General features: G+C 55.8%; 1 protein-coding gene and 1 long non-coding RNA gene across 7 annotated transcripts in view; one reads left to right on the forward strand and one right to left on the reverse strand.

Annotated features, from left to right (window-relative positions):
• LOC132517761 (uncharacterized) overlaps positions 1 to 13,022 on the forward strand; it is a 55,951-nt gene that overhangs the window by 7,982 nt on the left and 34,947 nt on the right. The window lies entirely within an intron of this gene.
• NMRK2 (nicotinamide riboside kinase 2) lies at positions 2,399 to 7,298 on the reverse strand. Of its 2 annotated transcripts, none has more exons than XM_060145603.1 (7): positions 7,145 to 7,298; positions 4,764 to 4,854; positions 4,149 to 4,197; positions 3,908 to 4,064; positions 3,484 to 3,555; positions 3,003 to 3,109; positions 2,399 to 2,730 (listed from the first exon to the last, which is right to left on the reverse strand). In XM_060145603.1, exons 2-7 carry the CDS (start codon positions 4,851 to 4,853, stop codon positions 2,645 to 2,647), a joined length of 561 nt encoding a protein of 186 aa, XP_060001586.1. In that variant the 5' UTR covers position 4,854; positions 7,145 to 7,298; the 3' UTR covers positions 2,399 to 2,644. The 2 variants fall into 2 exon arrangements, with proteins under 2 accessions (XP_060001586.1, XP_060001584.1); XM_060145601.1 differs by lacking the exon at positions 7,145 to 7,298 and adding an exon at positions 6,631 to 6,811.

Genomic DNA, 13,022 nt, shown 5'->3' on the forward strand with positions numbered 1-13,022 from the left:
TAATAGTGTCGTTTGCTTTTTGGTTTTGTTTGAGGCAAGGAGAGTCTTAACAGATTCAAATCCTGCTCAAACATACCAGGACATGGTGTTCTGAGCCATAAGGTACACAGCTTGTCAATGGCCTGGGAGGGATGGGAACCCAGCCCCTCCTGACTCTCGGCCTGTGGGCCCTTCCACCTCTGTTCTGCAGCCCCCAGCAGACTAGCAGATACGGTGACCAACCATCTCGGTTGGTTGGTTCTGAGGGATTTCTGGGGAAGCAGGACTTTCCATGCTAAAGTAAAGGGATGGGAATTCCCTGGCAGTCCAGTGGTTAGGACTCCGCGCTTTCCCTGCCAAGGGCGCAGGTTCAAATTCCTGGTCGGGGAGCTAAGATACCGCAAGGCACGCAACGTATTAAAAAAAAAAAAGTAAAGGGAAAGTATTTGGAAAATAGGGACAGTTGGTCACCCTACTAGTGATCTGCACTGGGTCTTCAGGTTGGTGGGAAAGGGCTGCATGAGGCCTTAGCTGAAGCTAGTGCCAGGGATGAGCCCCAGGCCCAGCGGGGCCTCCCGGCTCTGCTGCCGTCCATCTGTCCATCTGCTTACCACTCTCTCCTTTGTGTTTTGCTCTGTGCTGTATTGTGAGGCCAAAGGGGCAAAGGGCAGTGGTGATTGCACCTCTAGGTGATTTCTGTTGGCAGGAAGGCTGTGTTTAGAAGGGACAGCAGCTGAGTAGGAGGCTCCCCGCAGCTGGGGCACAGGAAGTGAGCAGTTTCCCAGGAGCCTGGGACCCCGAGTCCAGGGCAGGACAGGACGTGTAGCGCTGACCTGCTGCCCAGCCCGTTCTGTGGTGAAGGGCAGGGAGCCTTGGGGCACACGGAGACCCCACTCCATGGATGCCACTGCCGGAAGCTCAGAGGACAGTGGGAGTGTTGTGTGGCAAGTGGGGGGCAGGGCTCTGGACGCCCACACTCCTCGCCCCACAGCCTTCTTGCCACCGACAAACATGAAAGCACACGGAACCCTCACTGCCCCTGTGCCCTGATCCTCCCTCCCCGCATCCCTTCCTTTTCTTTTTATTGAGGTGAAATTTCCATAACATACAATTAATCATTTTAAGTGAACAATTCAGTGACAGTTGGTGCATTCACAACGTTGTGCAACCATCCATCACCTCTAATTCCAGAACATTCCATCACCCCAAAAAGAAACCTTGTCCCTATCATCAGTCACTCTCGCACCCCGCCTTCCCCCGAAGCCCAGCCCCTGGCAACCATGAGTCTACTTTCTATCTCTGTGGATTTGCCGGTTCTGGACATTTCATATACGTGGAATCAGACAGTATTTGTCCATCTGTGTCTGGCTTATTTTACTGAGCATCATGTCCTCAAGGTTCATCCATGTTATACTGAGTGTCAGGCTTTCCTTCTTCCTAAGGCCGTGTGTGGATGGACCACGTTTTGTTTATCCATCCATCATTTGATGGACTTTTTAGGTTGCTCTCACCTTTTGGCTACTGTGAATAGTGCTACTTTGAATCATTCATGTACAAGTTTTTGTTTGAACACCTGTTTTCAATCCTTTTGGTTATCTTCTCTAGGAGTGGAATTGCTAATTGATAATTGTTTTTTTTTTTCCCCCCATAATTTCCAAATGTTCAATGGCTTTGTCCAAAACCGTCTACACTTCAGGTTTTTCCTGCCCTTCTGGACTGAGTGGGGTGGGTGGCTACAGTTCCACGGCTGGCCCTGGGGTATCACCCTCAGGTCAAGGGGTACCCTGTCCTCCTCCTGTCTGCCCCTACTCCGTCCACCCTCCCCTTCCCCGCCCTGTCTTCAGGCTCCACGGGAGCCTTCCAACCTCCCTTGGGCAAAAAGAACAGGGTCTGAGGAGACCTGAGTTCAAATACCAGCTCCCAAGCCACTGACCATATCTGAGCCTCAGTCTTCCCATCTGTGAAATGGGTGTATATGATAAACTGCCTCACCAACATTCTAGGGAAGGCTCAGGGAGATGTGGTTCCTGGGACAGGGAGTGTGTCCTTACGAGCATCCTGGGTCATGAGAAGTAGGTGTCAGCTCCAGTCACGGAGGAGGCGCCGGGGTGCAGTGACAGCGGGGCTCAGCTAAGAGTCAGGGGCACCCTCAGGCTTGGCTGACCTCCCAGCCCCTGCTCTGGGCCATGCTGCGCTGTTTTCTGAAAGCTGGCAGGAAATCTCCCTTTTGAGGAAGCTAGACCCAAAGACCCTCAAGCAGCCACCCAGGGTCACATTGCCATGGATCCAACAGGTGGAGACTGTAACTGCCCAGAGCCCTCGGTGTCGCCCCCCCCCCCCGATGCCAGCAATGCACCAAGGAGATGGGGCAGGAGGGTCCCTCTCAGCACCTCGAACACAACAGGCTGGACCCCAACGATTAGAAAACAGGATCAGGTTTAGTACGTAAGCCGCCATCGAGGTTACAGAAGCATCTCGGGACAGAATGCCTGGGCCCTGAGATGCTGGGCTGTGAGTGGGGCCTCCACTCTCATATGTACAGACTTCCCCAAAGGGAAATGGTCACGCAGTGTCTGGCTGGGATGCCGCCAGCCTGGCCGTACTGTGGCCGGAATTGTGTCTGGGTCCCTGCATTGGGGGCTGGGCCCCTCCTCTCCAGCCACACCTAGGAGCGGTTCAGAAGCGAGTTCTGAATGTCTTCCAGGACTTGGTGGAAGAGCTCCTCGCGGGACTTCATGCCGTCCAGGTACACTGAAATCAGAAAGGCCACAGTCAGGGGCCCTGGGGGCCCAACCGTGGCCCGGGTCACTGGGGCTGCTGCCAGGAGGCGGGGGGCCAGCTCACAGAGGACTAGAGGACTGCAGGTCAGGAGGAAGCTGGCCTGCAGAGTCAGCCTGCGGGAACAGACCAGCCTCTGGGGCCCAAAGCGAGAGAGACTGGTGGTGAGACTCGAGGAGGGACTTTCAGGTTTCCCAAATGGTCCCAGTGGGGAGGAGCTGGCCTCATCTTACTCAGGGACTTACCCACTTCCACGCCATTGGCCTCCATCTCCTGCTTATACTTCTGGTACATAGGCCACACGTGGCCGTCGAAGAGGCCGGGGGGGTCGGGGACCATGTAGCGTCGAGTACTGGGGAGGGAGATGGGCAAGAATGAGCAACACCCATGTCGCCCAAGGGTGATGCCACAAGCAGAGCCTGGGGTGAGGGAACTAGGTCGGTGTGGCACCACTGAGAACGGGGACCCCACTAATTCAGGGGCCCCGTGCTGGGGCCTGGGTGCCCCAACTTCCAGCATTTTCCCCGGTGGGCCTGGGAGATGCCCAGGGTAGGGCATGGGTGGGCCACGCTCTCCAGGCCGCAGGCTATGGGCCTCTGGAACCCAGCACTGACCACCCAGGTACCTGCTGCCCGTCAGCCTGCAGCTTCAGGGTGGCCATGTCCAGCAGGCATTACCCAGTTTCCTGGTCCCACCTGGGAATGCAGACAGGGCCCCCAGGCTCACCTTCTCCTCCACTTGCACTCTTCGTACGGGACGGTCAGGAAGTACCGTCGGCTATACAAGTCCACCAGGGGCCTGGCAGGGGTAGGGGACCCGGTCAGCGCCCGTGGGTCAAAGTACACAACCCCCCACGGCCTTGGCCTCCAGGGACATTCCTGGGTGATGAGGACTGGTTGTGGGGGGGGGCGGTTTGTCTGGGCTGATTCGGTTAGGGATGAGTGAGGGGACCAGCATCGGCCAGCCTCCTACTATGCCCGCATTAGCCCCCCACCCTGAGGATGGAATCCTCCCTCTCTCCCAATTTGGATGGGTCCAGAGAGGTACAATGTCCTGCCCAGGGTCACCCAGCAAGGTTGTCTGTCAAAATAGAGACTTGGTGACCTGGGAGGGCCCGGATTGTCCGGGGCCCAGACCTGGAGATGCTCACTTGTAGCTGTAGAGAAGGAAGCCTTCCAGGATGAGGATGTGGGTGTCTGAGGCGTCCAGCTGGACACTGACCCCGTGGGCACGGGCGAACTTCTGGGGGCTGCTCATCCAGGCCTGCACGGTGCTCAGCATGGCCTCCATGTCCAGGGACTCCAGCACTGGGGGCGGGAAAGCGAGTGTTGGTGGGGTGGGGGCCATGGGGCAGTGAGGGCAGGGGGTGCGGGGCTGCCGTCCGTCCTTACCGTCCCACTGTTTGAAGCCGTCCTCCCCAACTGCTATTTGGTCTTGGGGCTGAAACAGAGGAGCCCAAGCCGCGGGCTCAGTGCCCGCCTTCCCACCTTACCCCACCCTGGGGTGACAGCGCCTGGAGAGCCCCCAGTGAGGGTCTGGGTGCCCCTGCCTGCCTCGGCCCCCTGCAGCTGATAGTCATAGGCTTCGAGGTCCCAGGCGGGGGTGGGGGGCTCCAGGCTGGCATTCAGAACCCCTCCCCAACCTTGTGACTGTTGGGACCAGGGGCGGGGGGATTTTGCATCTATGATCTAGTTACCCCCTCACCCTCCACAAAGCATCAAGGGCGGGCTCAGAGCCCATTTTGCAGATGGGAAAGTGGAGTTGCAGAGGTAAAGGGTACCACCCAGGTGGCACACACCCTCTGGGAACCGCAGTTTCCCCATCTGTCCCATGGGGAACGGGTGTGCCGTGAGAACGTGCCAGGCACGCAGTAGGTGCTCAGTAACCGAGATCGCCGGTCCCTCGATCTCCCGACTCAGGTTAGCCCAGGGTGCCCCGGGAGGGGTCTGCTCCCCTGAGTCTCCTTCTCGGGGCTGCCACCCCCCGTCCCCAGCCAGGGCAGCTACCTTGAAGAAGTCATCCTGGTGGATCACACAGCAGTTGGGCAGTGACTTAAGGAGGCTGTTGGTCAGTGTGGTCTTGCCGCCGTTGGTCATGCTGTGGAGAGAGCATACACGTGAGGCTGCCTGGGTCCCCTCTCTGGACCTCTCTGGGTCTGAGGGGCCCCTAGGATCAGACTCAAATCTAAAACACAGGCCTGTAGGGACTTTCCTGGTGGTCCAGTGGTTAGGACGCTGCGCTTCCACTGCAGGGGGCGTGATTCGATCCCTGGTTGGGAACTAAGATCCCGCAAGCCAAGCTGCGTGGCCAAAAACAAAACAAAGCAAAACAAACACAGGCCTGTAAAACAGTAGAGCTAAGAGGGTATTTCTATTCATGTTAGGTCAGAGGAGGCTTTCTAATCAGCCGATCTGGGCTGCCTGGCCCACTACTGCCCACTGCCCGCTGGGGCCAGGCACAGGCCTGTGCTCACCTGCCTGACGAAACAGAGAAAGGGGGCAGAGGGTATGAAAACAAACAACCAAAAAAGTGAACACAGCCTTGGCTGGGGTCATGGAAGCACTGTTTTCTGTGTTCAGACTCGTCCAGTGTTACTGCAAACCCAGGAGGTGGTGCCCGGAGCTCGAGGAAACTGAGGCCCACGTGTGACTTAGCCTCAGCAGGGCTTTAAAAAAAGCCACATTGTTAAAGCAAGTGCAAACTGGGGGAGAAAAAGATATTTGTGGTAGGAAAACCGGCAGTTCACTGCAAAACCGGGAAGAGATAATCACCTTATGACAAAGGGAAAGGATTATTAAAAAAAGTAATGGGCAAAGCCGGGTGACCACCTCATCCTGGTGTGCCCGGGATGTCTCTGGTTTTAGTGCTCAAAGTCACAAATCCTGGGGACCCTTCAGTCCCAGGAAGAGCAGGACGGATGGTCACCCTAAGGACTCTGGACTGGGGCCGCTGAAGGACAGAGAAGGCTGGCTGTCAGGCCTTTCTGGGAATGAGTGTCCCCTTGACCTGGTTGTCCCTCTCCTAGGAATCAGGGGTGGAAAGCTGGGTGTGGAAGGGGGGGGACCTGCAGCCGTTTAAAAGGGCCAATGGGAAAGGTGACCCCCATACATTAAGGGGAGCAGGTTAGAACATGCCTGATGTTAATTTGACTTGCTGCTGAAAGACACACGGTGCTCTCAGGGCCGGCTACAGAACGTGCAGAAATGGAGGGCCCTGGTCTCTATTAGGAATTTAAAGAGGGTGATGGAGCATTAAACCAAGAGGGGGAGGACCCAGGGCGACCTCCCGGGTGGGAGCGCCAAGCCAGCCCTGCTTATGCTAAATGCTTCTCGAGCATCATCTTAAAAAGGCCTGGTTACTGGTAATAAATCTCCGGGAAGGCAAGGCCCCTGCCTGGGGTCAGCAGAAGTGGCTGCAAAGGCAGATGCCACACAGTCAGGGGAGTGCCATTCTGGGGACCCCGCAGCACCTGCCCACGTGCCTCCCCGGGGTCGGAGTTTCCCCACCTTCCTCCCCTTCGCCCCCCAGCCCCCCGCGCGCCTTAAGGAAGGTCGGCCTGGGCTTTATAAAGTCTTCTATTCCCCCCCTGAATCTAGTCAGGGGTGCGGCATGGGGAAGTGACTTACATTTGGAATTTTTTAATTGGGCCCCGCACCCGGCCCTGTGCCGAACAGAGGGCAGAGACCCCTCCCCGCACTCCGACCTTGGGCATCGGGTCCCTGCGACACCAGTCGCCAGGCAGCCCTCCATTCATTCCCCGGCCTCCTGCCCAGGCCACCTCGGCCCGCACAGGAGAGCACCCGGCCGGCCTCTCCCGAGAGCTCGGCGCCTTTGCCCCCGCGGGGCGGTCCGCCCGGGGCTCTGGACGCTCACCCTCCGATGCCCACAATGTACTTCATCTCCGCGCGGAGGGGCGGCGGGGACCGCTGTTGGCAGGCCAACTCCCGACTCCCTGGTACCCGGCTGGGCCCGACCCCGCAGTGCGTCCCGGCTTCATTGAGAAAACCCTGCGCCTTTATAGGCTGGAGCCGCCCGGAGGCCGCCCCCAGGGAGGCGGCCCACGGCCTATGGGGAGCGCGGCCGGCGGCGCGATGAAGTGTTGGGCGGGGAGCGCTGGGGACGCCGCACCTGTTCCCACTGGATGGAAATAGCTCCACGCTGTCTTTTGCCTAAATTAGTCACGGGTCGGCCGGGCAGGGGGGTGCGGGTGGAAGTCACCCCGCTGCCTCTTCCCCCCTCCTCCCCGCCTGCCCCCTCCTAGCCAGACTGCCCACGGGGCAGATAACCAGCCACACCTCCTCCCTCCCTAAAAATATCCAGCCCGGTGTGTACCCTCGCCTGACCCTGACATTAAGGCCGGTTCTGGGGGCTGAAAAAAGGAACTCACCCCCCCTTCCCCGTCTCCAGCGACAGCAGCGGGCCAGTCCCAGAGGTACCACACGACAGGGGACTTCCTTTTCCAAGGGGGTTGATGCCAAGATGAACTTAAGCTTTGTTCTCGTGACCCTGGCCGCCAGGAAATCTCAGCGTGACACCAGTGGCTGTTCAGCGGGCGCCCACGTGAGGGCTAGCGTCACTGCGTTTGGCTTCAGGCCTCTCAGCAGCTAGGGGGTGGGGTAGGCAGGGCCCTGCTGATCCCCGCCCCCTTACTGACCGGATGGGACCACATGCCCCACCCCGCCTCCCCACCAGAGGAGACCTTTTGGTTTCAGGACCCCTTTTCCACTCTTGAAAAGGACTGAGGCCCCGGGGAGCTTTTCTTTAAATAGATTATCGTCATGGATAATATTTACCACGTTATACATTAAAACTGAGAAAAATTAAAGGTTTGTTAACTTTAAAAAATGACAACCAGTGTCTTCCCTCGTGGTCCAGTGGGTAAGACTCCACATTCCCAATGCAGGGGGCCTGGGTTCCATCCCTGGTGGGGGAACTAGATCCCGCATGCTGCAACTAAGAGTTCACATGCTGCAACTAAAAAAAAAAAGGACAACTGATCACTACATGGTCACATAAACATAATACATATATTTTTAATTTATTTATGTTCGGCTGTGTTGCGTCTTCGTTGCTGCACACGGGCTTTCTCTAGTTGCACGGAGCGGGGGCTACTCTTTGTTGCAGTGCACGTGCTTCTTATTGCGGTGGGTTCTCTTGTTGTAGAGCTTGGGCTGTAGGCGCGCAGACTTCAGTAGTTGTGGCACAAGGGCTCAGTAGTTGTGGCGCACGGGCTTAGTTGCTCCACGGCGTGTGGGATCTTCACGGACCAGGGATCGAACCTGTGTCCCCTGCATTGGCAGGCGGATTCTTAACCACTGCGCCACCAGGGAAGCCCCCAAAATAATATTTTTAATGAAAAATAATAACATTTTTTTAAAATAAAAAAAAGGGAGTGGGCTTGATCAAATTAAAAATGTCTTGTGCATTGAACGACGTTATTAAGGAAGTGAAAAGACAAAGCAGGGTGTGGGAGAAAATTTTTACAAGTCGTATATTGATATATGGTAAGGGGTTACTAGCCAGAATATATAAAGAACTCTTACAAGTCAACAGCAAAAAGACAAACGACCCAATTTAAAAATGGGCAAAGAATCTGAATCGACATTTCTCCAAAGAAGATATACTCATGGCCAACAAACACATGAAAAGATGCTCAGCATCACTGATTATCAGGGAAATGCAAATCAAAACCACAGTGAGAGAACACTCACGCCTACTAGGGTAGCCATAGTCAAAGAGATGGACGATAAAGAGTGTTGGTGAGAATGGGGAGATACGGCGACCCTGTGTGTTGCTGGTGGGGATGGAAAATGGGACAGTTGCTGTGGAAAACAGTTGGCGGTTTTATGACCCAATTTCACTTCAAAGTGTCTACCCAAGAGAAATGAAAACATATGTGCCCACAGAAGCTTGTACGTGAATGTTTACAGCAGCATAATTCACAGGCGCCAAAAGGTAGAAACAACTCAAGTGTCCATCCACAGATGATGGATACACAAACTGTGTTCCATCCGCACATGGAATATTATTCAGCCATGAAAGGGGTGAAGCACTGACAGTCGCTGCAACATGGATGGACCTTGAGAACACGATGCTCAGTGAAAGAAGCCAGACACAGAAGGACACACAGTGTGTGGATCCATTGACGGGAAACGTTCAGAACAGGCAGATCCACAGACACAGAGAGTGGGTTCCTGGTTGTCAGGGGCTGGGAGTGGGAAAATAGGGAGTAATTACTTATATGGTGTTCTTCTGGGGTGATGAGAATGTTCTGGAATTAGAGGTGATGGTTGCACAGCATTGTGAACGCACTAAATGTCACTGAATCGTATACTTTACAATAATGGCTAGTTGTGTATTGTGTGAATTTCACCTCAATTGACAAAAAAAACTGAGAACCTTTCCAGCTACAATCACAGGGAAGGGACATGTAGCTACAGCAGAAGGTTCAGAAAGCTACCCCGCTGCTGCCTGTGAGGATGGAGGATGGGGCTGTGAGCCAAGGATGCGGCACCTCTAGAAGCTGGAAAAGGCGGGAACTGATGCTCCCGTGCAGCCTCTGGAAGGAACCAGCCCTGCCCACATCTTTTTTTTTTTTTTTTTTTGCGGTACACGGGCCTCTCACTGTTGTGGCCTCTCCCGTTGCGGAGCACGGGCTACGGACGCGCAGGCTCAGCGGCCATGGCTCACGGGCCCAGCTGCTCCGCGGCATGTGGGATCCTCCCGGACCGGGGCACGAACCCGTGTCCCCTGCATCGGCAGGCGGACTCTCAACCACTGCGCCACCAGGGAAGCCCACCTGCCCACATCTTGATCTTAGCCCCGTGAGACCCGTGTCAGACTCCTCACCTCCAGAACTGTCAGAGAATAAATTCATCTTGTTGAAATTTAAAAAAAATTTTTAGGTAAAAGAGTGATATTCTACATTTTTGCAAGTCTCTTTAATATCTGGTTTAGAAGGATTCTCACATCTGCTTGTCATTCAGCCCACTTCCATAGTTGTCTTGGTTGATATATAGGAAGAAAACCCAGCTTCACACAGAGAGAGGAGGATTTTTAGCCTTTTTAGGACATCATGGGTAGTCTTCTTTGTCCTACACCCGAACTGGACAGGTAGAGGTTTATGAAGGTGGCCTGTTCTCTTTCATTCTCTGCTCCATTAAAGGCCATTCGTCTATCTTTGCACTTTGTTTTATTTTATTTTAATTTTAATTTTTGGCCACACTGTGCGGCATGTGGAATCTTAGTTCCCCGACCAGGGATCCAACCCGTGCTCCCCTGCATTGGGAGCACAGAATCTTAACCATTGGTCCGCCAGGGAAGTCCCTGTCTTTGCACTTTGAATGGATCTTTTGCTCATGTGTGATTTTGACCTTGAAGACCCCCTGAAAGGGTCTCAGCAACCACCACCCTCACCCAAACTGGACACACTTTAAGAAGCCCTGGTTAAGAATCCTGCATTTGAATCTTGGTTCTGCCACTTGCCACCTGGGGGAGCTCGGGCCCCACCCTTGCATCTCTGTGCCTCTGTTCTTATCTTTATAAAGGGAGGCTGCTGGCCCCAACCAAGGGAGGGAGGCTCTCTTTGGCTTTGGGCTTCCACCTCCAGAGGCTTTATGAAGGGAGGATGCCCTGCCCTACCCATCACTTACCTGTCCCTCAGCACCCAGAGCTGCTGCCACAGGGCCTTTGTACATGCTGTTCTCTCTTCCAGGAACCCCTCTCCTCTTACCCAATCCTCCTCCCCTGGGCTAACTTTGACTAAGCCATCCTGTGTCACCTTGGACATCAGTCCCCTCCTCCAGGAAGCCTTTCTGGATCCCCATTCCCTCCCTCCACACTGTGAGTTCCCTCCGGGGCAGGCAGGGCCAGATGTGTCTTGTTCTCTGATGTGTCCCGGGTGCCTAACAAGGGTGGGTCCACAAAAGGCAGAGGCTCCCTAAATGGTAGCAGAGGGAATGAATGAAACAGGGAGGGGCAGGAGATCTTTGAATCCAGCCGCCGGGTGAAACACGAGGGTGTTTCAGCAAGAATCTGCTAAGTCAGTGTAGCCAGAATCCCCCCCTTACCCCTCACGTCTCCTCCTAGTGATTCTCTGTCCACCGAGCCCACCGGCTCCTTCGCTGTGAACCTGCTTGCCTGTGCTGTTAGGAGTGGAGCCATTGCAGTAGCTCCTGAGTACAATCCGGTTTTACAGATTGAACTGTCTGGCACTGGTTTTTCTTTAAACCAACTACCTCTGTATGATGGCCAGAGGGAGGAGCTTTGTAAAAACCCAGACCAGGGGCTGTCTTTCCTCTGTTTCAACTCTCCTTTGCCACATGCCTCCCCATTCTTATTTGCATTTAAAAGAAGCACAGGGACTTCCCTGGTGGTCCAGTGGTTAAGACTCCACGTTTTCAATGCAGGGGGCCCCCCCCCCCGCGTTCGATCCCTGGTCAGGGAACTAGATCCTGCATGCTGCAACTAAAGAAAAAGATCCTGCGTGCCACAACTAAAAATAAATAAAGAAAAGAAAAGAAAAGAAGCCCACTGTCCTCATGCCCAGGCCCTGCCCTGTCTGGACCGCCATGACCTCCCTCACCACCACACCCCCCCGATTCCACCGGCAGGACCCGCTGTGGCCAAGATAGCTGCTGAGGACCAACCAGCGGTGGAGACAGAAAGTGATGGACCTTGTTGATAACTGGTTAATGGACTCACCTAGTGGCCTCAGGCAGGACTCACCTGGCACAGAAGTCAGGAGAGGTCACTGGGAGCAGTGACCCTCACTTCAGAGGTGGCCACCAGGGGCAGAGTGAGCAAATGGCCAAGACAGGGGTCTTGTCCACTGGCTCCCACCCCCTTCTCCCCCGTCCAGCCCCTTCTGGGTCTCAGTTGCCTCTCTTGGCAACTCAGCCTGGCCGGACCTGTGCCACTGAGCTCCATCAGCTGCCCTGTAGGCAGGGGAAAGCCAGCTCTGGGTGTGACCTCCACTGAGCTCCATCAGCTGCCCCGTAGGCAGGGGAAAGCCAGCTCTGGGTGTGACCTCCACTGAGCTCCATCAGCTGCCCCGTAGGCAGGGGAAAGCCAGCTCTGGGTGTGACCTCCGGCTCAGTTTCAGTGGCAAGAATTTCCTGGGAGCCCCCTTGTGGGGCATGTGGCCCAAGCCATGGGTGATGGTGACATGCCCAGATAGAGGCCCTGGCAGGGCACTGCTGGGAGGCCTCCTGGTCGGCTCACCCTGCCACATGGGCTCCCAGTGCAGACCTGCTGATCCTCAAACAGCCCACTGGTCCAAGGTTATTAAAAGTGACCATCCTGGGCTTCCCTGGTGATGCAGTGGTTGAGGGTCCGCCTACCGATGCAGGGGACACGGGTTCGTGCCCCGGTCCGGGAAGATCCCACATGCCGCGGAGCGGCTGGGCCCGTGAGCCATGGCCGCTGAGCCTGCGCGTCTGGAGCCTGTGCTCCGCAACGGGAGAGGCCACAGCAGTGAGAGGCCTGCGTACTGCAAAAAGAAAAAAAAAAGTGACCATCCTGTCCCATAGTATGAAACGTCCAGAACAGGCAAATCCACAGAGACAGAGAGTGGATTCCTGGTTGTCAGGGGCTAGGGGAGGGGTGTGGGGGGGTGATTGCTAATGGGAATGGGGTCTCCTTTTGTGGGGATGGAAAAGCTCTGGACCGGAGGTAATGGCTGCACAACATTGTGAATGTGCTGAATGCCACTAATAGTAAAAATCTCCCCCCAGCGCCCACCCTGCACTCCCGCCGCCCTTCATTTTCCTGCTTCTGGTTCACCCAGCTCTGTCTGGCCTCCAGGACTTTGCCCTTGCCGAGCCCTCCGCCGGGGACACCTCTCCGCCCGCCCGTTGGCCTAGCTAACTGCTACTTCTCTCTCTGGTCTCCAGTCACCGAGGACCCTCCCTCCAGGGACCCTTCCTGGACTTTCCTCCTGGTCCCCAGTGAGGCCCTGATTCCCTGTGTCAAACTCCCCCACTGGGCTGGGAGCAGCATAAGGGGTGCTTGGGCCCTGTGGGGTCCCCAGTGCTCAGCAAATGGATGAACGAATGGATGAATGAGGATCGCAAGACCCTCCTTAGGATAATCAGAGACTTGGTGGGGTGGGAAAGAGGGGCGGGTCCATCCCCTCCAAAGAGGGCATCCCCTGATCCCAGAGCCAGCTCTGCCATCTTCAACACCCCTTCCTCGCCGCCTTCATGCCAGCTCGCCCCCCTGCTTGAGGCCCCCTCCCAGCCCCCGTGAAGCGACCTTCTCTGTGA

Source organism: Lagenorhynchus albirostris, chromosome 3 (assembly GCF_949774975.1).
Source record: "Lagenorhynchus albirostris chromosome 3, mLagAlb1.1, whole genome shotgun sequence".
Lineage (NCBI taxonomy): Eukaryota > Metazoa > Chordata > Mammalia > Artiodactyla > Delphinidae > Lagenorhynchus > Lagenorhynchus albirostris.

Excerpts from the sequence above, each read along its gene's own strand:
- NMRK2 (XM_060145601.1), bottom strand. The coding sequence starts at position 6,656 with ATGAAGTACATTGTGGGCATCGGAGG. Across the intron at positions 3,556-3,907 it reads TTCCTTCTCTACAGCTACAA|GCCCCTGGTGGACTTGTATA; the intron begins GTGAGCATCTCC and ends TACCCCTGCCAG. Across the intron at positions 3,110-3,483 it reads GAGTGCAAGTGGAGGAGAAG|TACTCGACGCTACATGGTCC; the intron begins GTGAGCCTGGGG and ends CTCCCTCCCCAG.